At 37.5% G+C, this 24890-nt stretch overlaps 1 protein-coding gene across 1 annotated transcript; it reads left to right on the top strand.

Moving 5' to 3' along the window:
* The first annotated feature begins 183 nt into the window (after nt 1-183).
* Nucleotides 184-12735, top strand: slc16a9b (solute carrier family 16 member 9b). The gene is made up of 6 exons (XM_067430011.1): nt 184-760; nt 1749-1968; nt 2383-2526; nt 4444-4539; nt 7214-8050; nt 11506-12735. Exons 2-6 carry the CDS (start codon nt 1764-1766, stop codon nt 11688-11690), a joined length of 1467 nt encoding a protein of 488 aa, XP_067286112.1. The 5' UTR covers nt 184-760; nt 1749-1763; the 3' UTR covers nt 11691-12735.
* The last annotated feature ends 12155 nt before the right edge of the window (nt 12736-24890 follow it).

Raw genomic sequence — 24890 nt, 5'->3', positions numbered from 1 at the left:
AACTTTAATTTTAACGGTGAGTTTTGGGAGCAATGACCGTTTTTTATGACACATTAGTTATAAAATACGCCACTGAAGTGTAGACTATGGTCCCTTTAAGATGTGAAAGGAGGCAGATGATCCTGGTAACACGTGTCACTGCTGTATTGTCATCATTAACCGGTTCGGACTGGAACTGCAGCGCACATACATAAGGATGCACGTGGCATGTGTTTACAAATTAATTTACAGTAAGAGAATTTCATTTAAGCTGATAAAATATGCAAATACCATGAACACTGGCTATAAAGCCCACAGGAAACGACCTTCTGTTTACACACAGCGGATGCTTCCTGTAAATATAAATAGTGGCCTTTATCATTTCAGTAGTGGCGAAAAGTAATTGATTAAGTGTCAACTGGAAATGTTCGTTGGTTGGTTGACACCGCAGGCTGTGTTTATTGTCACTGAATAAAAGAAAGTTGGAGCATCGAAATGTGAAGCTGGACCAGCGAGAACAGCTTCAAACCGGTTTAAACGCCTGGCAACAAAAGCCGGAGCTCGTGCAGAACACACCGCACAATGATGAAGGGCAGACCGGGATGTTTCAGCCCAACCCATCCACAATCATCCATATGTTAGATCATAGCGGTCATCTTACATTATGACACGATGATAAGATATGACATTTAAAATCATAACGCCGGATTCCCCAAACAGCCAGTCCAACATCCTGAACTGAATTTACAACGGAAATCATCATCATTTCCCGGTTGGGGAGGTAAGACATTACGTTCATTATCTTAGTAAGATGATATAATGTTTTAATAGTAATGTCCTGTAATATATTGGATATTTTACAGCACAGCTAACAGTTGGCTTTAAATGAACGTATACGTCGTTTTTCATGTTTCTGTTTATTTTATTTTTTTACCTTAATATTCACAACAGTTTGAATTGTAAATTCGTGTGAAACAAAAAAATAATAATAATACATATGCGGAAAATAAACCAGTTAGAAGTATCTGAGTAGAGTTCAGGAGCGCGCACGGTTTCTGTTTTGCGCCCGTGCGCGTCTCCGCCGCATACAGTCGTGCGCTGCTTTTACGCGCGTTCCGCTCATCCAGTCGTAGGTGTTGTTCTTTAGAGAAGTTAAGGTGAGGTTGAAAAGCAAAATATCTTCCTCTACGAATAAAATCAGATCAAAAATAAAGGTTTGCAAGATATCTAAGCTAATATTTGTCATACAGTTAAAGTGAAAGGAGACTGGAAAGAAAGTGAAATGACTGTCAGTAATATGTGGTAATCTCTGGAATAGCTTACCCCTTTCAATAAGAGAATGTCCTACATAACACCTTTAAAACTTACTTAAAATATCATATCAATCAATTAACATATCAATTGTACACTTACACTGTAAATCTGAATGCATTTATGTAATATTTTTATAGTCAGTGTGAATGATGTTGTATGAGTGTTATATTTATGTTATCTGCCAAGGGACTGCAGACGAAAAGTAGTTATTTTTACTAATTTTGGCATATTTACATGGTGTATTTTTATACAACAATGTTCATGGATATGCATGATCTCTAAACGAATAAACTAAAACATACATCATTATAAAAGCAGTCTGTAAAGCGTGTGTGTGTGTGTGTGTGTGTGTGTGTGTGTGTGTGTGTGTGTGTGTGTGTGTGTGTGTGTGTGTGTGTAATAAAATGGTAACAGAATTGTAATTTTCTTTTCCTTGAATTTGATTTTCACCACAGGAACCCAGTGTAATCATGAGTGCCCGGGACACAAAGCAAGCCCCGGACGGTGGATGGGGTTGGGTCATTGTGGTTGCCTCTTTCATGGCTCAGCTCCTGGCCTACGGCTCGCCCCAGTCCGTGGGGGTGCTTTACCCAGAATGGCTGAACACCTTCCAGGATGGCAAAGGCATGACAGCGTGGGTCGGCTCTCTCGTCTCTGGGGTCGGACTCATCGCTAGTAAGCTTCCAACATTGATATGAGATACTTTATGCTTAATAAATATACCCTGCATAAAGATATGCATTGCATGTTCCCCTTTGTCCCGCATAAATATGCTTCAACTGCCACTATAAATATATACTGAGCAATTATTAAAAGAAAAGTTTCTCACCCTTTTATTATACCCCTTGACCTTGTTTTTCATTATGAAACTTGTTTACCAATATAAAATGAAGAGTAGCGTGTCAAATCAATAGAGCTACAATTGTGACTAATGATTTTCAGTTTGTGTCAGTGGGACATTTGATGTCATGTCCTGTGTTTTCATAAGTCAATCAAAATCTGTCTGGTTAAATGCCTCGGGTTCCAGCTGATCATTTTAAGCGGAGTTTCCGTTCTCCAATAAGATGATGCTTTCGTCCTTTTGCACAGGTCCCATCTGCAGTGCCTGTGTTGTGAACTTTGGGGCCAGACCCGTGACCATCTTCAGCGGGGTCATGGTCTCCGGAGGGCTTATGCTTAGTGCTTTTGCACCCAATGTTCAGTTTCTCATATTTTCCTATGGGATTGTTGTTGGTAAGTATCTCACTTTTTATAGTTATATTGGTTCATAGATTACTCTTGCCTGAATGTGGGCTGATGGACGATATAATGATGAAATATACAAAACATGCTCAAATTAAATGCGCTTATCTTCACAGTATTTGCTCATAATGTACTAGAACATTAAAAAGTCGCCATATTTATTGTCATATTAAATTCTTTTATATCTATCATTGCATTACTAAATTATTCTGTAGTTTATTTTAGATGTTATTTTAAAGTATGGTCTTGTGCTTAATTTCCCCCCTTTCTTGGAAAACAACTGGAATCTGTTTACCTTTATTATGCTTGATTATAATGAAGATAAAATGAGCGGGTGAACTTTATGGGCTCAAATTCCCACCAATTGAATTGCAGTCAAGCATTAAAAAAATAATAAGTGCGAATCAAAATTTTAAAAACACGTGAAAATATAACGCACAAAACTGAAAAATCATTGCAAAGTTACCCAGAAACCACAAACAATGCGGTTATAGAAATACAAATAATAAGCGTGTGCCAAACATTTAAACAAGTTTAAAATTATAGTGCTCAAAACTGAATCATGAATTAAAAATTATCTGAATCGCACACAAAATCATGTTTTCTGCTCTTATTTTCATTTTTTGTATGTCTGCTCTTTTCTACTTTGCTTGTTTCCACATTCTGCGCTTGCGGTTCCAAATGTTGCAGTTCGAGTTTCATGTAAATCAGGGGCGGGTCTTAGCATCACCATTGGTCTGATGCTAAGATTGGTACGCTTCAGTACAGCCAGCCGCTGTTGACTTCAGCTACGAGTATAACGCGCTCTCTATCACTGTATCAGCAAGGAAATGCAGTATTTTATTGTTATGAATATAATCTTAGGAATCTATTATTTTGTATTTTAGATGTTTTAGGGGGGTTTCTCACAATTAAAGCAGTCAAATGAGCGTGATCATGATTATTATGTTGTGCTGCCTTCACATGCTCTCGGAATTATCATAAATACGAATTTCCAAGGTAAAAATTGCACATTTTGAAACTTGAATGCAATGATTTCCTAATCACGACTTCAGAAGTCAGAATTATAACATTTCCGAAAGCATATGAAGGCAGCATATGACTCTTGGCTGGCCGCTCAGTTCAACTATAGAAAGCATTCTCTTAAACCTTAAATGTTAAAACCTTATTTAAACAATTAAAATTGAAAGCTTTTTACACTGTCCTATACAATAAACGAGTATGTACAGCGACAGGAAATACAAATTAACACAAAAAGTGAGAAAATAGTGAGAAAATTTATGAAGTTTAAACTCAGTTTTCATTTTGATATACACATTTAAATTAATAGGCCTATTCCAGTTTCATTAATGGCATATGCACTGAAATTACATAAAGTCATTACTCAGAATTTAAACAAAAATTATATGAATTTAGATGTAGATTTTGTTCATTTTTCCCTTTGACACGCTGTTTTAATGACAGAGATTCAGTACTTCCTCCACCACTGGTGTTAGAGAACTCGGCTGGCTGAACTGAGCGGCCAAGCGTCTGTAAGCAGTCATGATCACGTTCATTTGACTGCTTTAATTGTGAGAACCCCCCTTAAACGTCTATAAAACAAAATAATAGATTCCTAAGATTATATTCATAACAATAAAATACTGCGTTTCCTTGCCGATACAGTGATAGAGAGCGTCAATGCTTAGCGCCAATTTGTTAAATGTTTGACTCACGCTTATTATTTGTATTTCTATGACCGCATTGTTTGTGATTCTGCATTGATTTTTCAGTTTTGTGCGTTATATTTTCACATGTGTTTAAAAATTTTTGATTCATGCTTATTTATTTTATACTTGACTGCAATTCAATTGGCGGGAATTTGAGCTCATAGGAACTTTTCTTTAACCTCACACTTTTATTATACAGGACTAGGCTGTGGACTTGTTTATGCTGCTACTGTAACCATCACTTGCCAGTATTTCGACAAGAGACGTGGTCTTGCTCTTGGCATTGTAACAACAGGTAAATATATGATCAGTCAAAAATAATACACTACTAGTCCAATTTTTGACCATTTATGTTTCTCACAATTTTAAACACAGCATGATCTAAAAGCACAAATATAAATTTCTCTAGAAAACGTACGTTTTATTTATTCATTTATTTATCATAGTTGGATGAGATATGTATCATATACGAACTCCTTCAATGCTGTTTAAAAGCAAGTAAAATAAATGTATTTTATGGTGTCCGTGTTATAGTGTTATTATACATTTAAGTACTGAGTAATATTAATTAACTACATGTACTTACTATAGGGTTTGGTTTGGGTTGCGGTTAGTTGCATGTAATTATGCATAATTTATAGTTTATTACTACAGTAACTACATGTAATGTGTAATAAGGACAGTCTAAAATAAAGTGTTACCAAAAATAATATAAAATTAAAGATTTTCTCTATTGTGTAAAATAGTGCTTATTAGGATTGCATAATTTAGGGGTGGAATCTAAATTGTGATTTTTCTAATAAAAAAATCATTTATGATTCAAAATGTGATTAAAAATCCAAGTTTACTGTGCTTTTTTGTAGGGCTATACAATTTGGACAAAATATTGTGATCAATGTAGTGGTAACACTTTACAATAAGGTCTCCTTTGTTATCATTAGTATAAGCTATTATACAAATACTTTACTGTATTAGCTATAAAAACAGGGGTGTGACATCATGATTGACAGCTGTGATTGACAACTTCTCTGTGAGTGAAGAAGTCGCGGAGGACCTTTTCGGGAAAAGATTGGAGCTTTAGCTTTATTTTCTACATTTCCATAAAAGTTTATTTCACACCAACATAATGAATGGTTCTGCAGTAAACTGTACTAACAGATACTACAGGAGTGTGGGCGGGTTATGATATCGCGGATCTACTTCCTGGTCACTATTGCGCAGATGCTGGTCCTAAATCACTGCAAGATGTCAGTGCCATATTCAGACATTGGCGGTTTTGCTTTTCTCCAACGGAAAATAGTGAAGTGGCATTGTCCATCTGTTTTACAGTCTATGATCATCATGACAGGCAGGGCCATCTGACCAACCAGAGCAGAGTAGGCTCTTGGAAAGGGGGAGTGTAGAGAGACTAAACCCTTTGTATCACCATTTCAGACACTGTAAGAAGAGAGGTGATGATAATGCCTTTATATTATGAGAAAATGTTTTTTGACCTTGTCAAAAGCATGTAAACCTATTGTAGGAGACCTCAAAATTAGGAAACTTTAAAATAGATGAATTAAATTGCAGCCTTATTAACTCAAAGCCATGTCACAGTTTCGGTTTTATTTCAATTAATCGTGCAGCAATAGTACTAAACAGTGTTGGGGGAAGTTACTTTGAAAAGTAATGCATTACAATATTGCGTTACTATTGCGTTAAAAAGTAACTAATCGAGTTTAGGCCGTTTAGGCCGTTGCACACCGAGTCCGTAATTCACATGAGAAATTTACGCATGTCAAAAAATAAATTCGACCTCATGTTATGTCAATCACGCTTGCACACTGCTTCTTAAACTTTCGTCCATCAAAAAAAAATTCGGAACAGGTTCAATTTTCGGATTTTTTGGCATCTGTAAAAACGCACTTTGAGAGACGTTTTGACAACTCAGAGCCACCATACATATTATTCTAGCAAAAATACTACAAATATTGTTATATCATAGCTATAATTATAGCACATATTTTGCGTTTTTTCCCCGTAACGCATTCATTAATATGCATAGGACTCAGTGTGCAAGGTCTCTGTGCGTGACGAATTTTTCGGATCACGAATACGAAAAAACGCATGCGAAAATATCGGACTCAGTGTGCAAAGACCTTAACTTAGTTACTTTTTGCGAAAAGTAATGTTACGTTACTTTTGCATAACTTTTTTTTCACCTTTGTTTTTTATAACAACAAAAAAAGTGATAATTTTGTGCAAATGTAAAGACCTCTTCACACCAAAATTTAAATAATAAACCTCAGGTCGAGGTAAAAATGCAAATTCACGCATGTACAATAGAGGGCGCAGCTCAAACAAACCTTTCAGCTGCGCTGAATAATGGAAAATAGGACGCAGGAGAAAAAGTTTAACACTCTTAATTCACCATAAAAACAGAAAAACGAAAATATTTTTTGCGCAAAGTTTAACTGAATCATCGAAAGTTAGCAGCAAAACATTGGCCAATAAAGGTTTAGATTAAATGCATAAAAATACTTTTTATTTGATAATTAATTATTGGAAGTTTGCATAGAATTCTGATTTTGCATTTGACTGATTTTATTCATTTTGAGGAATACTGACTCTTTATTGTGCACGTGAGATGAGTAAAGGCTCACATTTAGTCTAGAACTACAATAACCATCATGTTCGCACTTACTCTCAATTTTTCTCATCATGGGGAGAAGAGAGCTGTCATAAATGTGGAAAGGTAACTTGCGTTACTTTTTTGAAAAAGTAACTCAGATATATTATTTTAAATTTTAAAAATGCAATACTACACTAGTTACTTGAAAAAGTAATCTGATTACGTAACTCAAGTTACTTGTAATGCTTTACCCCCAACACTGGTACTAAAAAACATTCGTAGTCATTAAAAGCAAAACAATTCAATCACAATAATAATGATGCTCAATAGGAATGCATTAACCTTCTCATGTTTTCAGGTACAAGTATTGGAGGTTTTCTCTACGCTACAGCGCAGAATGAGTTCATTGCACTCTTTGGACTCGACGGGTGCCTTTTGCTAATTGGCTGTTTTGCACTAAACATCATCGCCTGTGCTGGACTCATGAGACCGCTGCACCTGCCGGCCTACTACCTGAAACAGAGAGCAGCGCTGGCCGAGAAGGCAGAGGAGAAGGTTCTGGAAAAGACCCCTGTCGTGGAGGAACCCATCAAGAAAAATCCATCCGTCAACCTTCTCATCGCAGGAGAGAAGAAAGAGCCACCACCATACGAGAAGAGCCTCCTGAGTTATGTGGCGTTGGTGCGGCTCATGAAGAAGAAACAGAAGGAGTACATTGAATACATGCACTCGACAGGGGAACTGCTTCAGAACAGGGTCTTCTTGGCCACGTGCGTGTCTTTGTTCGCGTATTGCCTGGGTGCGTACACTCCTCTTCTCTTCCTGGAGGATTTGGCCCAGAGTGAGGGTCTGATCAATGGCATCAGCACCATCCCGCTGGTCTCGATCATGTCCATTGCTGCAGGAGTGGGGAAGCTGCTGCTGGGCATCACGATGGACATCCGCTGGATGAACAGCATCTTTCTGTACACCTTCACCCTGTTGGGCACAGGGGTGGCTCTTCTCATAATCCCCGTCACCAAGAACTACACTGGGCTGCAGGTCATCTCAGCGGTGCTGGGTTTTTTTTCCGGAAACTGGTCTGTCATACCCTACATGACCACTAAGGTTGTGGGAATGGATCGTCTGACCGAGGCATATGGGATCTTGATGTTCTTTGGTGGATTTAGTATAATGCTCGGACCACCTGTCGCAGGTAATTTTTTTAACTTGTTGCCGTGGTTTTAGTTCTGTTAAATTAATACTCAGATGTTATGCAAGCCTTTAAATGTGCACTATGTAGTATTTTTGCCATAAAATATCCAAAAACCACTAGGCCAGTGTTATATAAATTGTTCAGTTGAGTTCTTACAATATCCCAAATGTTTCCAACTATTTGTAAATTGTGAGAAAATTGCTATTTTAACCAACGAGTCAGGATGTCTGAGCGAGTCGCCTGTCAATTGTGTCATATCTGTGTTACCCTCGGTTTCCAGTTTTATTCTGCAGAAGCGCTTTACTCTTAGCAGTGTGAACAAGTGTCACAGCAGCCGCTGAGCGAACGCACAGAGCAACGTCAGAACATCATTTTAAACACACTTAAATGTATCTGAAATGATAAACAGAGCTGCGTTACCTTATACTCATGACTGGAAAAGCGGAAATAACGCCAGCAACTGTGTCCCGTCATAATAAAAGTCCCGGTGCTCGCGAGCCATGTGTTGCTCAACAATCGCTCCAGCAGCCTCACTCAGCTCTACAACACTCGGTCCTGCTCTGCTTAATACCACAGTAACATTAATAATCACATTTATGAACATGAGTCCTATCCTGATTCTTTTCCACCGGCTGTGAGGTGAAGACCACATGTCCCGAGATTCTGCGCTCAAAACTGGCCTCATCAAATACGCCTTTGGTTTGAATAGTTGCCCTCTAGCGGACGGAAAAGTTACATAGTGTAGCTTTAAAATGAACATTAAAATTGGCCAAAATTTTAATTTATAAATCAGCTTCTTTTCAGGAATTTGAATGGGAAATTCACGAAGCAAATGTAAATAGTAAATAGCAAATGAAGTACAGACCAGAGACTGAGAAAAAATGAATTTAAAGTCCCCCTGTAGTCACTTAAAGCACTCTTTGGTCACCAAAATGACATAAAAAAATAAAAATAAAAATTCATCCCTTAAAGCAGCACTTGGTAACTTTTGCTCTCGGGGTCCCCCTACAGTTGGGAAAAAATAATGTCCTTAACTACTGTCGTAAGCTGTCATCCTACAACAGGGGATGCCATCACGCGTGCATTTGTTGACATGACAACCCTGATAGCCCTGAACTAGTGATGCGCGGGTCGTCTCATAACCCGCGGACCCCGTATATCTATTTAATGGTCGCGGGTGCGGGGCGGGTTGTAAAATTCTATACAGTGGTGCGGGGCGGGCCAAATAACTTCATAAAAGCGGCCCCGCGGGTTGGTGCAGCACTAACAGTTCCCCTGAACACTGCAAGAGGAGTTCAGAGTTCTTCTGGCGTCGCGTGTGAAATGTCTTCATCCCAGGTAACGTTACAGTCAGTGGCATATGTTTCAGCATGTCATATGAATATAATTTCATGGGTTTTATTTTTTTTCAAACGCCAAATAATCATGATGCTCACGTTTACAAGCCAGCGTCATTATAGTAGTCTATTGGTTACCGTTTTACAGAATCTGATACTTCAGTTCAATGTTTGAGTGGTAGCTCACCGTAACAAGCAGGACAGCATCGGTCGGGCACGCCTCCTTCAGCTCACGCCGACGAGCAAACACTGGTCACATGTTGATCCTCGTCCTGCCTTTAATCCCATCACTTTTTCGTTTCCTCTTATTGTTTTCCTCCAACAAAACCTCTTCTTTCTTATTTGTCTCTGCTGCTTCGGACATGACTAAATTATCCGACAAACAAAGTTGGGCTCGCACGTCCGAATTTAAGGAAGTGTGTGTGTTGGTCGAAGTGACGTATATGCCGTAAAGCAGTCGAATTTTGTAGTTCTTTTTGTTCTTGGGTTACTACCCGAAACCCGAAGTTTAAAAGTACGATTAAAAACCATACAGACCCCATCAAGCTATGGCAGACGATGTATCATCACAAGAGTCTTGAAAATATATTATGAAGGTTGAAAAGTTACCTAGTGCTGCTTTAAAAGGATAGTTCACCCAAAAATGAAAATTCTGTCATCATTTACTTACCGTCATGTTGTCCCAAACCTGTTTGAGTTTCGTTGTTCTCCTGAAAACAAAAGAAGATATTTTGAAGAATCTTTGTAACAAAGCAGAGTAACCATTCACAACCATAGTATTTTTTTTCTCCCTACTATAATAGTGAATGGTTGCTCTATCTGCTTGGTTACAAACATTTTTCCAAATATCTTATTTTGTGTTCAGCAGAACAAAGAAACTCAAACAGGTTTGGGTAAATGATAACAGAATTGACATTTTTGGGTGAACTAACCCTTTAAAAAAGCTTGAATGTAACTCTAGACCAGTGGTTTTCAAACCTGTCCTGGAGGCACCCCAGCCCTGCACATTTTGTATGTCTCCCTCCTACACACCCAATTTAGGTCTTGCAGTCTCTACTAAGAAGCTGATGAGTTGAATCAGGCGTGATAAATGAGGGAGACATACCAAATGTGCAGGGCTGGGGTGCCTCCAGAACAGGTTTGAAAACCACCGCTCTAGACCCTTGCATCATTTAGTATATGCAGACTCATGTATATGCAAATTAGCCCCGCCTTCCCTCACACGCACCATCCAAGCGCTCAACTTGTAATAACTTGCTTCACAATGGTATCGCTCTTTACAACATCGGACACATAACTTAATTAATATAATTAGCCATTCACTTGACTACTTTATAAAACGGCTAATAATGTGTTGCTAATGTTACACAAACCATGTTCCCGTTCACCATCTGCCTTCTAAACATCGGTATCCAAGACTTGCTTTGCTCTGCTGGCCGCACCGTTTAAACATGAATGCCTGAGGCTGCAGCTGCGAGCTGAGTGCTGTGAGTGCGATCTCCCATCCCCCACTCGCGAGTTGAAAACATGTGGAAATGGCTCCCTCTGCTGGCTGTAGTCTTTAGCCTCTGGCCAACAATTCCTCCGATGGCGCAAACTGACGATATTTGCGGGGGGGGGGGGGGGGGGGGGGGAGCACAATCATTCGAATACACTCCAGGGTTTCTACTGATAGTAAGCAATATGCTAATCGCTGAATTAACCCTTTAAATTTGACAGCTGATTGGTTGATTGTAAGTCATTACATACCTTTCTATCAAAGTTATCTGACATTATCAAGATTAATTTGTTCTGACACAGTTTAACTTGGAGTTCTTGTCATATTTTATTACCATTTTCTAAACTATGGTGATAATGACAGAAAATGTTGAAGGTGTCTGAATACATTTCGGTTTGACTGTGTATAAACACGTTTCCAACATGTGTTTTAAATGAGCTTTTTAAAAGACATCCTGCTTTCTATATCAATTCAAATTCAGGAATCCAATTACCGGTAGAATTTAAAAGGCATTCTTGGTTCAATTCTAAATGTGTGGAGAGTGTAAAGGTTCAGCAGGTTTACTTGTGGTATGTGAGATACTGTATGTAAGTCTGCCACTTTTCCGTTTCTCACTCCAGGCTGGATTTACGACTGGATGCACTCCTACGACCTGGCGTTCTACTTCAGCGGGAGCTTTGTGCTGCTGGGAGGAGCTGGCCTTTTCCTCTCTGCTTTGTCCTGCTGGAACAAGAACACGGATGAAACCAACACGCCAGACACGGAATACACTAATGACTATGACAAAGTGGCAACGGTGGCCTGAAGCATGAATGCAAAGTTAAGTGCTGCACAGAAGATGAATTCTCACGCTCTGTAATAAGCTGAAGCTGTCAGCTGGATGCTTTCACTCAGCATGTTCCACTGAAGAAACGACCGTGCTTAGGTTATCTGTGGCCTTGTTTTAGGAGGCTCTAGTCCTGCGTTCAGAACACTTCGATTTTCTTTTAGATTAGTTTTGTTTACTGTACGCGGATGGTAGTTGAAATAATGGAGAGTCTTCAGTGCCATGTGTCACCGATCTTATAGAAACAACGGTTTCAAAATTGTCAAGTTTTAGGAGATGAGTTTTTTTGTTCTTTCTGTATAGACGTACAAGACTTCACTACACTAAAACTACAAATAAATGTCATTTTTGTATTTGGTTAACTATTTCACAATCTGAAAAACATTCTTCAGTATTTGGACAGGTGATAATCAGTGTATTGTGCTGTACCAAAGTTTTGATGATTGTTGGTTTATTTATTGTATTTGATTTGTGTATCTGTAGAGAACGTCTCTCCTGCTCATATAGGGATCAGACATGGAGCACTGGACGAATTGTGTTTTTATGTTTATGCCTTGTTTGTTGTTGTTTTTTGTTATGAAAAAAAAGTTGGATTTCATAGTGACCACATTTTATAGTTAAAAACCACATGCTAAAAAGCAATATGTATCTGTGAACATGCTGTCATGTTGTTTTTAATAGCAGTTTAGCTGTCTTTTCATTTCTTTATTTTGAAATACCAGATCTTGTTGACTGTTTTACATATTTTGCTATACATTTGTATTCTTACTGCTTTCTGTTTTTTGCAGCAAGACGTTGTTACTTGAAATATGTTTTTTTATCATAATAATATTCAAAAAACCAGTGAAAAGTGGAATAGGACATATGGGTTTTTATTTGCCCCACCACTTTTTATATTGTAAAAAAACATCACAGGAAACTTTGGTTATGGCACCTTTAGGTGTAGTGCCATTATTATTTATGTTTCTAATATTGTTTGAATTTTTATGTTTTTTATTATTAAAGTATTGATGATATAACCATTGTTTGCTTCATGGCCATTTGTCTTTTCTTTTTTTAACAGCCCAATTTCACAACACGTGTCCTGTTTATGCAAAATGCAAACAAAGGCAGACATACTGTAAAAGATGTGCACTGGGTTTCATTACACTGCCATGATGTGAGGTGGCCTTGTCGACTCGTCTCCATGGATACAGTAACCATAGTGAATGCAATCTGAGGTCTATTCATGCAGTCACCAGTGTTTACCTGCAGGCTTGGATAAAGGTTGTAAAATTATGATACATATACAATAGTTTTTGGTGCTTATTTGTGTAATCAAATCCAATCTGTGATTTATATTACTCCACATATCCAAGAACAGAATATGGTTAAACACATACCAAAAACTTGACTGATTTCTTGATTTATCTATAGTTATAAAATAAAAATAAACTCCTCAGTCACAGTGCAGAACATATTACCCTTATAAAAATGTTTATTGTGTGCTATTAGTATACTGCTTTTAAACTAAAAATACGATCATTTTTAGTCTACTTTTTAGAATTATACTGATACTTTCCAGGACTTATACTGATACTAAAAATAGAAGTATATTTGGCCCCTGTACTCAAAGTATAATTAAAGGGTTAGTTCACCAAAAAATGAAAATTACCCCTATGATTTACTCACCCTAAAGCCATCCTAGGTGTACACCTTTTTTCACATAGTTTCATGCTGTCATACTTTCACACTTGTGTATGTTCCTTATTTGGATTATCTTTTTGAGTTTTTGTGTAGGCCAGTCCACTGGTAGTGGTAGTGTACTATAGTCTGACAAGCCAGACTCACATCAAGATGTTTGGTCTGGAAACTCACCATAGACAGGGCTCAATCCGAGGGGCGGGATAAACGGTTGTCTTTCAAACTCCCTCTGCACGCGATAGGATAGCGCTACAACCAACCAGAGCAACGAAGGTGAAGCAGCTAGTTGACAGATTAAACTTTCGCTGTATCCAGTCAGCAAAACTCAGAACACATCTTCCCTTTTTAAGAATGACTTCAGTGCCGTTCTTTGTTCTTTTCTCAGAGAAAAGCTTAACTCCAAGTCTTCCAGAGTCGCGGTCAAAGCTGATTTAAAAGTCTACGGTTCTCCAGCTTCTGTGTTTACTAGTAGCACGCAACTCGGCAGTCATTATGTTAAGCCCCGCCCACCGACTCTATGCACGATGTGATTGGCCTAACCAGAGTTTGGTTTTTACAGTGTATTGAGAGTTGCTAGACTCTAGCAATACTCGCGGCAGATTAGATTTGATGCCGCTTACGTCTAGATTTCTAGGCTACTGTACATAGGAATTTGCTGCACTGTTATACGGTAGGGGGCGCTATTATGCATATTCTAGTACAAAATCAAAACATTTAAAGTTAAAAAGTTATATCTGTATACAGTATAAACAGCATTTGAAAATGAAAATAGTACAATTAGGCTTATAAAATGTTAATATTTATAAAATAGTTTTATTTATCATATCACATTGTTTTATTTTTGAAAAGTCATAATTTTGTTACAATATTGTAATTTAATTTGTATTGATTTATTTACTGGTGCATTGAAATGTATCAAGGAGTTACAGTTAAAGGTATATTTCATAAAACATGAATGCCTAAATAGGAACATAATATATACTTAAAGTGCAAAATATATATATATATATAAATAGTAAGCTATAAGTATGATGTTATGTTCACTTAAAGAAAACTTATGAGGATACTTTCAGTATAAAGCTACTTAAAGTTTACTGGGAGTTTACTTCAAAATGTACTTTCATAAACTACAAATCTGCTACAGGTATTTGACTAGTAAACTATTAGTATACCTATAGTTCACTTAGAAATATATAGTTGAAGTTTAAGCGAAAAACTTAATTTACTAGTTGTGTACTCAAAATTTACTACTGTTGCAATATACTTATAAAAGCTTATGAAAACTACTTTTCATACTACTTTTTATGAACTAAAAAGTGGGACAATTTATTTCCAAATGGGATTGAAACAGTACACTGTATACTTCTAATGCATTGATATTAGTAGGCTATACTTTAAGTTTATTTAAGTATACTTTGTTGACAGGAGAGCAGACTGTCCCTTACAAAAAAAAAAGTATACTTCAGGGTTGTTTTATTATATATTTAAAAAAATACTTGAAATGTAGTTAAGTATACGTTATAAAATTTACTTGAAGTCTCCTTTTTTTTTTTGTTGTAAGGGACACTCTGCTCTCGTGTCAACACAACATGTGTCTATCATGGTGCTCTCGAACGCTCATTGGAGATTAATATTTTGTAAATAAAGTAGTAAATTGTTATTATTATTTTTAATTATTATTTGCTGTTACCAAGTACCCACACACAAGTCATGTTGCTTCATAAAACTGAGGTTAAACCCAGGAGACAGATAAACGATGTCTTATTTTTCTGGGAATTGAAATTGTGCAGCTGCTGGAGGGACAGAAAGTTCTCAGATTTCATTCAAAATATCTAAATTTGTGTTGGAGATAAACGAAAATCGTATGGGTTTGGAACAACATGAGAGTGAGTAATTAATGACAGAATTGTCATTTTAATGTGAATTAATCCTTTAAAATCAGTTATTGTAATATATTGAATGTAGACTATTTCTCTATTGAATCAGTGCAGTGTAAAATAAAGGTTCAAAGGTTTGTAATCAAAGTGTAATAGGATAGTGTAATCATGACAAAATAATCATAAAATAATGTTTTTGAATATTTTTTTAAATTATTATTTTAGTTTTAAGTAGGCTATACACTTTTTCATTTAGTAATATTTATGCTTTTGGACTACTGAGCAGCTTATATTGAATTGTAGGTACTTTTCTGACTGTTGGAAATAATATAACAGCTGAGCTGACTAAGAGGAAAGAGTGTAATCCATCTGCAGTCTGGGTTTGGCAAAATGTCCAGAGAGGAAGTGGAGGGAGAATAAGAGCAGCCACATTTCCTATAGAAATGATAAAAAGGTCTCCTGCATACAGATTTAAAAATAAGCAATGGTGCTTAACACAATAAATGATATTTTATTAAGTAAAATATAGTTTATCTGCTTATACTGTATCTGGAATAAAGTTATTTTATATAAAAATCAAAACAGGCAAAACACGCATCACCTGCAGTCACCAGAGGGCATCAGTGAACAAGGCAGGCAGTCCATGAGATGCGATTTTGACCATTTATTTAGTCAGCAGTTAATAATAAACAGGGAAAAAAATATCAAACACTAAAATGTTCAGATTTCTTGTTTAATATTTATATCATGCCCTTATTTTTGTCATACACATAGAACATGTCATTGGACAGAGCACCATAAATGTTTAGACTGACTTAAATTAACAGTCTGATTAAATTATGCAAAACGTCAGAGACACTGAAATGATCTTGTCTTATGAAAATGTCGCTGCAAACTGTATCACAATAAGTGGCCGATTGGTGACCATGGTAACGGCTGCAACGGATGCTGATGTCCTCCGCTGTTCAGATTGCCATGTCTGATGAACTTATAAATAGCTTTCATAGCCCAATGTTTGTGTCTTCGGCTCTGTACGGTTCACACGGGAGTCAGCTGTTTTATGTGAATGTGCGAGACTTCCGATTCAAATTAACTAGACTAATAAAGTGCACTATGTAAAACTATTTGCGCTTGCATTTATAATTAGGACAGCACATTAAAGTCCTCATGAAATCAAAATGTACCCTATTTACTTTGATAGTTTTACAGGTCTTAGGGTGAACAATTAATCCGTACAAGTTAACAGAAAACTATTTTGTGTCGCAGTAATCAAAATCTGAGAAGTAACTTCCGGTCTGCTCAGATGACAGTGGGGTGAGGGTTAAAATGCTGTTTCATGCACACTGAGATTTTATGCTGGTATATACTTGGATTCCCATGCTAAACATGGACAAAGCTTCAAAAACAATAAGTTGGACGTTTGATCCGGTTTCTCACAAATTTCGGAAAGTTTAAAAAAAAAATGTTTTTATTTTTTTATTGTAGATATAAGTAAACATTACAGCCAATTATCTTAGCAAGCAACAATGGATGACAATATGAGGTTCTATTAAGAGAACAGTGGGAAGGAAAGGGAAATTATATATATATATATATATATATATATATATATATATATATATATATATATATATATATATATATATATATATATATATATATATATATACAGAGGCAAGAAGTTATATCATTTTTAACAAGTCCTTGTATAGTTCCAAGGAGTTTGACACTTTTTTTGTTATTCATTTTTTAAAGAGTCCTAATTAAATAGTTTAAGTCACAGAGGTAAGTATTCAATGTTGGTATTAATGATGAAAATTTGCATTTATGAATATAGCATTTTGCCATCAAGATAAATTCCCAATGTACTCTATCTATACTATAATTGCAATTAAAAAATAAATAAATTATATCGCACATGGCAAATTTCGGAAAGTTCTTTTCGAGTATGGATCTGTTTGACGTCAAATGGGGAGGAATTTCAAATTATACATATAAGTTTGGGTCCTAAGGGCACTTCTCCTGGAAAGGCGCACGCGCACCCGTAGACCAGCGCGAGAGCGGCGGCACAGGTCTCAGGACTTCAATAAATAAAAAGTGTGTTTTTGGTTGCCAGGGCTAACAACCCTGCACAGATTCCCAAAGAACCCAGCGTTAAGGGACCAGTGCATGAAGTTAGTTTTTTCCAGAGCATCAACGAAGTTGTGAAAGTGTTTTTGGCCATGATTGTTTTATAAACAAGGCCAAGTTCGACGCAGGATTTGCAGGTCGTACTGCTGAAGGAAAGAACGGTCTGGTCCAGACAATAAAAATGTTCACGGTTGTGTGTACGTTGGAACCGCAGGCGGTGAGTGAAACTGCTTCAAATGTCTGTTGTTGGCATAACTGCACCGCAAGTAAACAACATGAACATAAGTTAGTTAATTTGTCTATGGAGCATGCGATGTATGGTGTGTGTGTGTGTGTGTTGTTTAAATACATTTGTTTAGCTGGCCACTGTAGGTGTGCGTGTGTGTTTTTATTTATTTATTTTAAAACCACTTAAAACTAAAAAAAATTCCTCACGGTAAAGGTTGTCAGAGCTTGCAGATGCTCTCAACGCACGCGCTCTTCATTCTTGAGCTGCTCAACCCACACCACTCGTTTTTTTTTTTTTTTTTTTTTTTTTTTACAGAAAGCGTATCTTTATTTTATAAATTTAATAAAACTAAAAACTTTTCGAAGATATGAAAGATGCAATACTACTCGGAAGGTCAGTGGTCATCAACCTTTTCAAAGGTCCCTGACCTCGGCCTTGATGAAAGGCAAGGTCTGCCTATAGAATTTTATAGATAGAGTTTGATTTTTACAAGCAAATTGGCCATTTCCCATACCAGCTGCCGATTTTCTTTGTTTAAGTAAATGTATTTGTTGTTTATTTGCTCTATAACAGGCCAAACTGGCTTTGAAAAAAGTAGCCATTTGAAATGAGGCAACCACTGCATTTTAATCACAATCCAAACAAAGATGCACACATGTAGCATGAGCAGTTGTTTTTGATTTAAATTAGATTGCATAAATTAAAATGAATTTAGCTTTGTGAAATTGTTACATAAGACACCTAAACAAAACAAAAACAGATGGACTGAATAAAAATGCTAATTCACTCTCTGACAGTAGGAAAAGAAGCGTTTCTTTGAGTACCGCTGTAAAACTGCCATCAAAACTATTCTGAAGACTTCAGTTTTGTTCAGAGATACATGTAAGTAACCCCCTCCCCAAATCAATATATTTTTCTGATTATATTTCAAGCATCAGTGATCTTGCTGGGCCTGTTTATACCTGGTCTAGCCTACATGTTTTTACTTATCAGATATCTATCTGATTTATCAGAACGATTCCATTTACTTGGTCACATAAATGTGTCAACGCAAAATGGATATAAATCCGGTCTTCAATTCCTGTGCTCTATGCACTTTTAATGTTCACGTCATCGAAATCAACAAATATGAGCTGCATTATATTGATTCGGAACCAAAGACCGCAATAGGAGAGAGAGAGTGGCATTATCACTGGTAAGATCATTTAGTGGTAAGTTCACACTTAGTTCGGTTAGTTTGGTTCGTTTGGTCCGGACCAAAAAACAAAAACAAAACATAATAGTCCTGGTCCGCTTAGCGTTCACACGGGCATTTTTAACAGCGAACCTAAAGTTACCGAACCAAAGGCACCTAGACGGTCACAACCTGATTGGTCGGCTTATATGACGTAGGAGCTCGCTTTCCGAACATTCAAAACAATGCTGCGTGCGGATTACACGCGGGCATTTTATGCGTGTACATATGGCATTATTTTTTACCAAATAACTCATGAAGAGCTCATGAAATGTTCAAAACATTCAAAACAACGCTGTGTGCTGGATTAAACGCGATCATTTTATGCATGTACACGTGGCATTATTTTTACCCTCTGAGAACTCATGAAGAGCTCATAAAATGTTCAAAACATAAAAAACAGCAGCAGGATTTCCTCCGTTGTGCAGAAAAGAGACGGCCGTTCTATCGTCTGTGCTAATAATGGGCAACACAGGAACTTTGATGAGAAGAGCCAGGTATGCTTTTTGTGTTTTTTCTAGCATTTTCGAAACATGCTCGTCTGACCAAATGATTAGGCACTTCCTCGTTGCTCCACGTTTGCCCTCTAACGTTAAAGTTACTCATTTTGGATTCACCGTTCTTTCCACGTCGTCAAATCAGCTGCATTATGCGTCGCATCTTGTGACATTACTTCCGGTTTTTGGTCCGTTTACATGTCTTTGGTCCGTGTTGCGTTCATATATCAATCGAACCGCACCAGAGTTCGTTTGGAAGCGGACCGAGATCCATCTTTTTAGCGGTCTCGGGTCCGCTTGTTTGGTGCGCACCAGGGTTCGGATGGCAGCGTTCACATATGTTCAAATGAACCACACTATCCGAGCAACCAGGGTTCGTTTTAATCGAACCAAACATGACAAGTGTGAACACACCCTTAATTTATTTACTTTTAATGATGATGATTGTGTTTTGAGCAACTACAACTTTCACTTTAATTTGCGGCAGTTTGCTGAAGAGAGATTCAGCCCCTCGTCTGAGGCGATACAGTAGCGCTGTCAAAAATAGCCTCTAACACACTCACACATTTTTTTTTACTATTAGCATTTTTTGGAGGAGTAAAATTTCATATGTGGTTTCAAAACCAGATGCATTTACATTTGTTCAATTTCATCTGGAATGTGTCCCAGACACTGTATTTGGTATTTTCTCTGCTGCGCATCTCCTCTTCGCGTCCGTCTTAGCGCTCGTGTCCCATCTCTGGCCTTTCATAACGTCCGTTAACATACTTCATAATATTTTCACACAAATGACATTCGCAATGCAGTTTGTGGGCAAGTCCGGAATAGAGATCAGCCAAAATTAAACTAAGAACCTTCCGGTAGCTAATTGTGTGTTTGGAGCGCAAAACCGGCTGTTTCTGAATTATGGGCGTTCGAAATTGTGCGAAAGACAACTGTTCATCCCACCCCTCGGATTGAGTCCTGCCAACGGTGTGTTCCCAGACCCAACTTCATTTTGATGTGGGTCTGACTTGTCAGGCTAATATGGAGCAATTTCAAGCCATGATAATTTGTTGTTACTTATTTTTGGTTACTTATTGGGAGCTACCGAGACAGTGATAAAGATCATGATCGACGGGTTGGCGATCACTGCTGTAGGTACTCAATATATTTACATGAGATTGACTGAAACTGAGTGTTTCACCTCCCCTTTAACCACACTCCCCTCCAACCGTTAGTCTGCTATGAGTGTGAGATGGAGCGGAGGAGCTCTGAATAGAGGGCAGGGTTTTACTTCAATATTCTGCTTGACTTGGAAATACGTCTCAGCACTGAAGACTTGCTACTTACGGTTCACTGGGACTTTAAATAATATGGCAAGAAATACTAGTTTTCAAAAATAAAACTGCATGAATTCCGATATGACTGTTCAGGTTCAGACTGAGGTCACATTGTGAAACATAATATATATATATATATCTGATCTGTTCACTTCACACTTGTAGTTCGGTTTGTTTGGTCCGGACCAAAAAACAAAAACAACCTATAGTCCTGGTCCGTTTAGCGTTCACACTAGCGTTTTTACCATTTTACCTCTAACGTTAACGTTATTAATTTTGGTTACACCGATCTTTCCGCGTCGTCAAATCAGCTGACTATGCGTCGCATCTTGTGACATTACGTCCGGTTTTTGGTTCATTTACATGTCTTTGGTCCGTGTTGCGTTCCTATATCAATCGAACCGCACCAGAGTTAGTTTGGAAGCGGACCAAGACCCATCTTTTTAGCGGTCTCAGTCCGCTTGTTTGGTGCGCACCAGGGTTCGGATGGAAGAGTTCACGTGTTCAAATGAACTGCACTAACCGAGCAATCGCACCAGGGTTCGTTTTAATCGAACCAAACATGACAAGTGTGAACGCACCCTTAGGACCACATGTGGAAGTGGCCCAAATCAGAATCGAAAAGATCAGATTCCATGTGGTTTGTGCTGTTCACAATTTCTTTTTGAGAGAGAGAGAGAGAGAGAGAGAGAGAGAGAGAGAGAGAGAGAGAGAGAGAGAGAGAGAGAGAGAGAGAGAGAGAGAGAGAGAGAGAGAGAGAGAGAGAGAGAGAGAGAGAGAGAGAGAGAGAAAGAGAGAGATTTGTCACATGAGAGAGATGTTTTATAGCACATTTTATTTCTGTATTTGATCCACTTTTGTCAGTGTCCCAGCTTCACAATCACATGGCAAAACAATAGCTGGTTTATTTTCATCCAAAAGACTGACTAACACATCTTTGTGTAAGAAATCAATTATCTCGAGAGTAAATTAACATAACTCTATTTCTGGTTTTTGTCCATTGACAAAATATCCATTAGCTGAGTCACTCTGTAATTTCTCATATTGCATGCGGTGTAACCACGTTTACATCATGTAATGATATATCAAAGTGAAACGGCTTTTGTTCAACAGCACTATGAGACTTAGGTATCCTGACTGTCTTTTAATCTCGTGAAAGCCCTTGGGAGGCTTTCCAGTACTGTACATTTCATTTTCCATGGGGGCATTATATATCATTGGGTATTAGCATATTGTTTTTGCTTGTGCAATATCTTTGTGCATCAAAGACTGTAGCATTCATCAATGTCAAGTGCAATAATTCAGCAATGTAACAGATCAATCAATCCCTTAGAAGGCACTAAAGCAACAACTAAATATAAAACTGCACTCTATATTTTCCAAGAGTTCAAATGTGCTATAAATATATTAATAAATATCAAATAAATATATTATTTTCAAAATCTAAAAATAAACCAAAAAAACCCCCTGAAAAACTGGGAGTGCTGGAAATTTTCCTTAAAGGGGTGGTTCCGTGTTTTTTTTAAGGCTTGGTTGTGTTTATGGGGTGTAGTAGAACATGTCTTAATAATTCTTTTTTTTTTAAATGCCTTATTTTTCTTATATTCTCCCTTTATTCCACACTGTCTCCACTGTCCTTTCACGGCTCATTTGCTTCCTGCTTCTTTGAAGCCCATCCCTCCGAAAAATGAAATGGTCTTGGATTGGTTAGATGGCCAATTTTAGTTTCATGTATTTTTATTGGCTGAAGTGCCAAGCACAGGTTGCCGGAAACCCTACGGCCCTTACCATTACCTGGCAGAAGTCACATCTGCGGGGACTAGCAAGGGTTTATGATGTCACCAACCCAGAAAGAAGCTCGTTGTAGTCCAAACCGGCCGTTTTTGTAGGTAAAAAACTGCCATAGGTTTAAAAGACAATATCTTAGTTTTCATTGAACTTTCAGCTCTGTAACTTTGCAGATACTGTTTATGCTTAAGCAGCGACATTACGCACTAACTAAAGTAAAAGTAAAAAAAAAAAAAAAAGTGAAATCGCATGCAACCACCCCTTTAAATGGCTGCAAGCGATGGTACGGGCTCTGGAGAGTCAGAGTTGATGCTGTCTTTTTGACAACTCCCGCTATGAAGGAGGATAAATACCTCACAGGCGTCAGTGACGCATCGGCGCTTCTTTCAGGGGACGTCTTTGATAATGCAAACTATGTGATTCTCATTCATGTTAACTAATTTGCTTCTAATTTTGAGCATTTGTCTGCCAATTCCACAAAACTTTCAGTGAAAATTGGTGCTAAAATTGTGCAGGGTGTACTAGGGATGCAAAAATACAGTTAGTCCACGTTTCAATACATACCTCGGTTTTTAACCACGGTTTCGGTTCGGTTTTTTACTAATCTATTCTTAGGCGACAGGAAAAGAAAGAGGTTAAGGAGAAAATGTTTTTACTGCAATACTCTTTTATAATACTTAATACTTTTTTTTTTTTTTACTTAAAAGACTTGACAAACTTTATTTAAAAAAAAGCCTTGTACACATCCCTAGTGTATTGTATAATATAAAATAAATATTTATAAAGATTTACAGTGGCAGCTCAGAGATGTACAGTAGCATTTAAGTATGAAATTGAATGAATAAATATAGGCTAAAATTAAAACTGCATAGTCTTCAATATACAATATACATTGATTAAAAGTTTTTTTTTTTTTATTCAATAGCGGTTAATGATTTTTCTCTTTGTCTTTTGTTTTGTTAACATAATTTTAGAGGTGAACTGGACCCTTAAATCCCCTTCAATCGCTAACTTCCCTCCGTTTTGTTCATTCGGATGTGCGTCATTGCTTAAATTGCATGAGTGCCCACCAGGGGTTGAACGACTTTTTAATTTTTTTAAAGTCGACATTTATGTGATGAAAGTCGACGTCGACTAGTCGCTAATAAAGTCATTAATTAAAAATAAAAAAAACCTGAACCATGAGCTGAGACTCGAACTCGGGTCTTCTTGTGCACAGCACAGCTGATATGGCATATGACACAGCGCTGCCCATAAGGTTATTGATCCTACATGACAGCTTTTGTATCAGTTCTTTTGTCTTATGGTCGTTATATTTCTCACAGATTTCTGTTCGTTCTGAATAAGATACAGATAAAGTAGCACAACAAAATATGTATATGAAGGCATTAGTAAGTTAGTGAGTGATTGTGTGTGAATTAATTCTACCTGGCAGCGTCTCTCTACTAATAGTGAAGCTGTGAGTTTTAGTTATCAAGAAATATATGCTAGAACGTTTCAGTTTCTAAGCAATTTTTTTGATAAATCACAGAACAGTGTTGGCTATACATTTCTGCGCTACTGAATGGCGCACGCGATCTCTGCGTTGATGTGCGATCGGCTATGTGTGTGTGTTGCAATATGCAACGCGTAGTTAAGCGCGATAATTAAATTGCGTGTACAATAAGCCTGCATTCTCCCGATCAGTTTTGAGCATCCAGATGGTAATCAAACATGTCTTGTGGAGAGCTCACGGAGTATGCATTTATTTGTCATTTTTAACTGTTCAAAACAGAGCCTGCGTGTCAGGAATTGTTTATCCTGTTGCGCCCTCTATAGGCCAGCAACTAGTCGACGTCAAGCTTAAAGCGTCGTGAGCATTAAGGTCGACTAGTCGGTGCAACCCCTAGTGCCCACTACTGGCAGAAGCTTTTCAATGGGCTGAACTGGAATGCCCTAATCCCTTGATCAGTTGCAATCCACTGTGGAGTTGATTTATTTATTTATTTTCCTTTACGAAATTGTTTAATGCAGCATTCCATATGTATATATGTGTGTTTGGGTTGTTTTTAATGTTTAAAGCTAATTAAAATATCATAGAGTTGTTTGTGGTGCGGTAAATTAAACGCGATATATGGTGACATCAAAATAGTGTTGCATTGTGGTATATGAAGCTGCCTGAAGTGTAGGCCTACATATGAAGTAGACTCGCTCCCTCAATCAAAATCAAGGGAGCAAGTGTCTGTCCATATAAACTTCCCTTGTCCACTTCATGAAGTGGAACACACTTCAAAATGGCACCAGGGATTCCCCCGAGGGGAAGTGCTTAGGGAAATTTGCAAGTGCGTGTCTTAAAGTAGTGGAATGCAGCACTGCTCGCATCTCATATACAGACACAAGCGATTTTACTTTCACTTTAAACATAACCGACTGTGTTTAT

The sequence above is a fragment of the Pseudorasbora parva genome, chromosome 21 (genome assembly GCF_024679245.1).
Source record: "Pseudorasbora parva isolate DD20220531a chromosome 21, ASM2467924v1, whole genome shotgun sequence".
NCBI lineage: Eukaryota > Metazoa > Chordata > Actinopteri > Cypriniformes > Gobionidae > Pseudorasbora > Pseudorasbora parva.
This window is presented reverse-complemented; position numbering and strand designations above follow the sequence as displayed.

Excerpts from the sequence above, each read along its gene's own strand:
- slc16a9b (XM_067430011.1), top strand. The coding sequence starts at position 1,764 with ATGAGTGCCCGGGACACAAAGCAAGCCCCGGACGGTGGATGGGGTTGG. Across the intron at positions 1,969-2,382 it reads TGGGGTCGGACTCATCGCTA|GTCCCATCTGCAGTGCCTGT; the intron begins GTAAGCTTCCAA and ends CCTTTTGCACAG. Across the intron at positions 4,540-7,213 it reads TCTTGGCATTGTAACAACAG|GTACAAGTATTGGAGGTTTT; the intron begins GTAAATATATGA and ends TCATGTTTTCAG.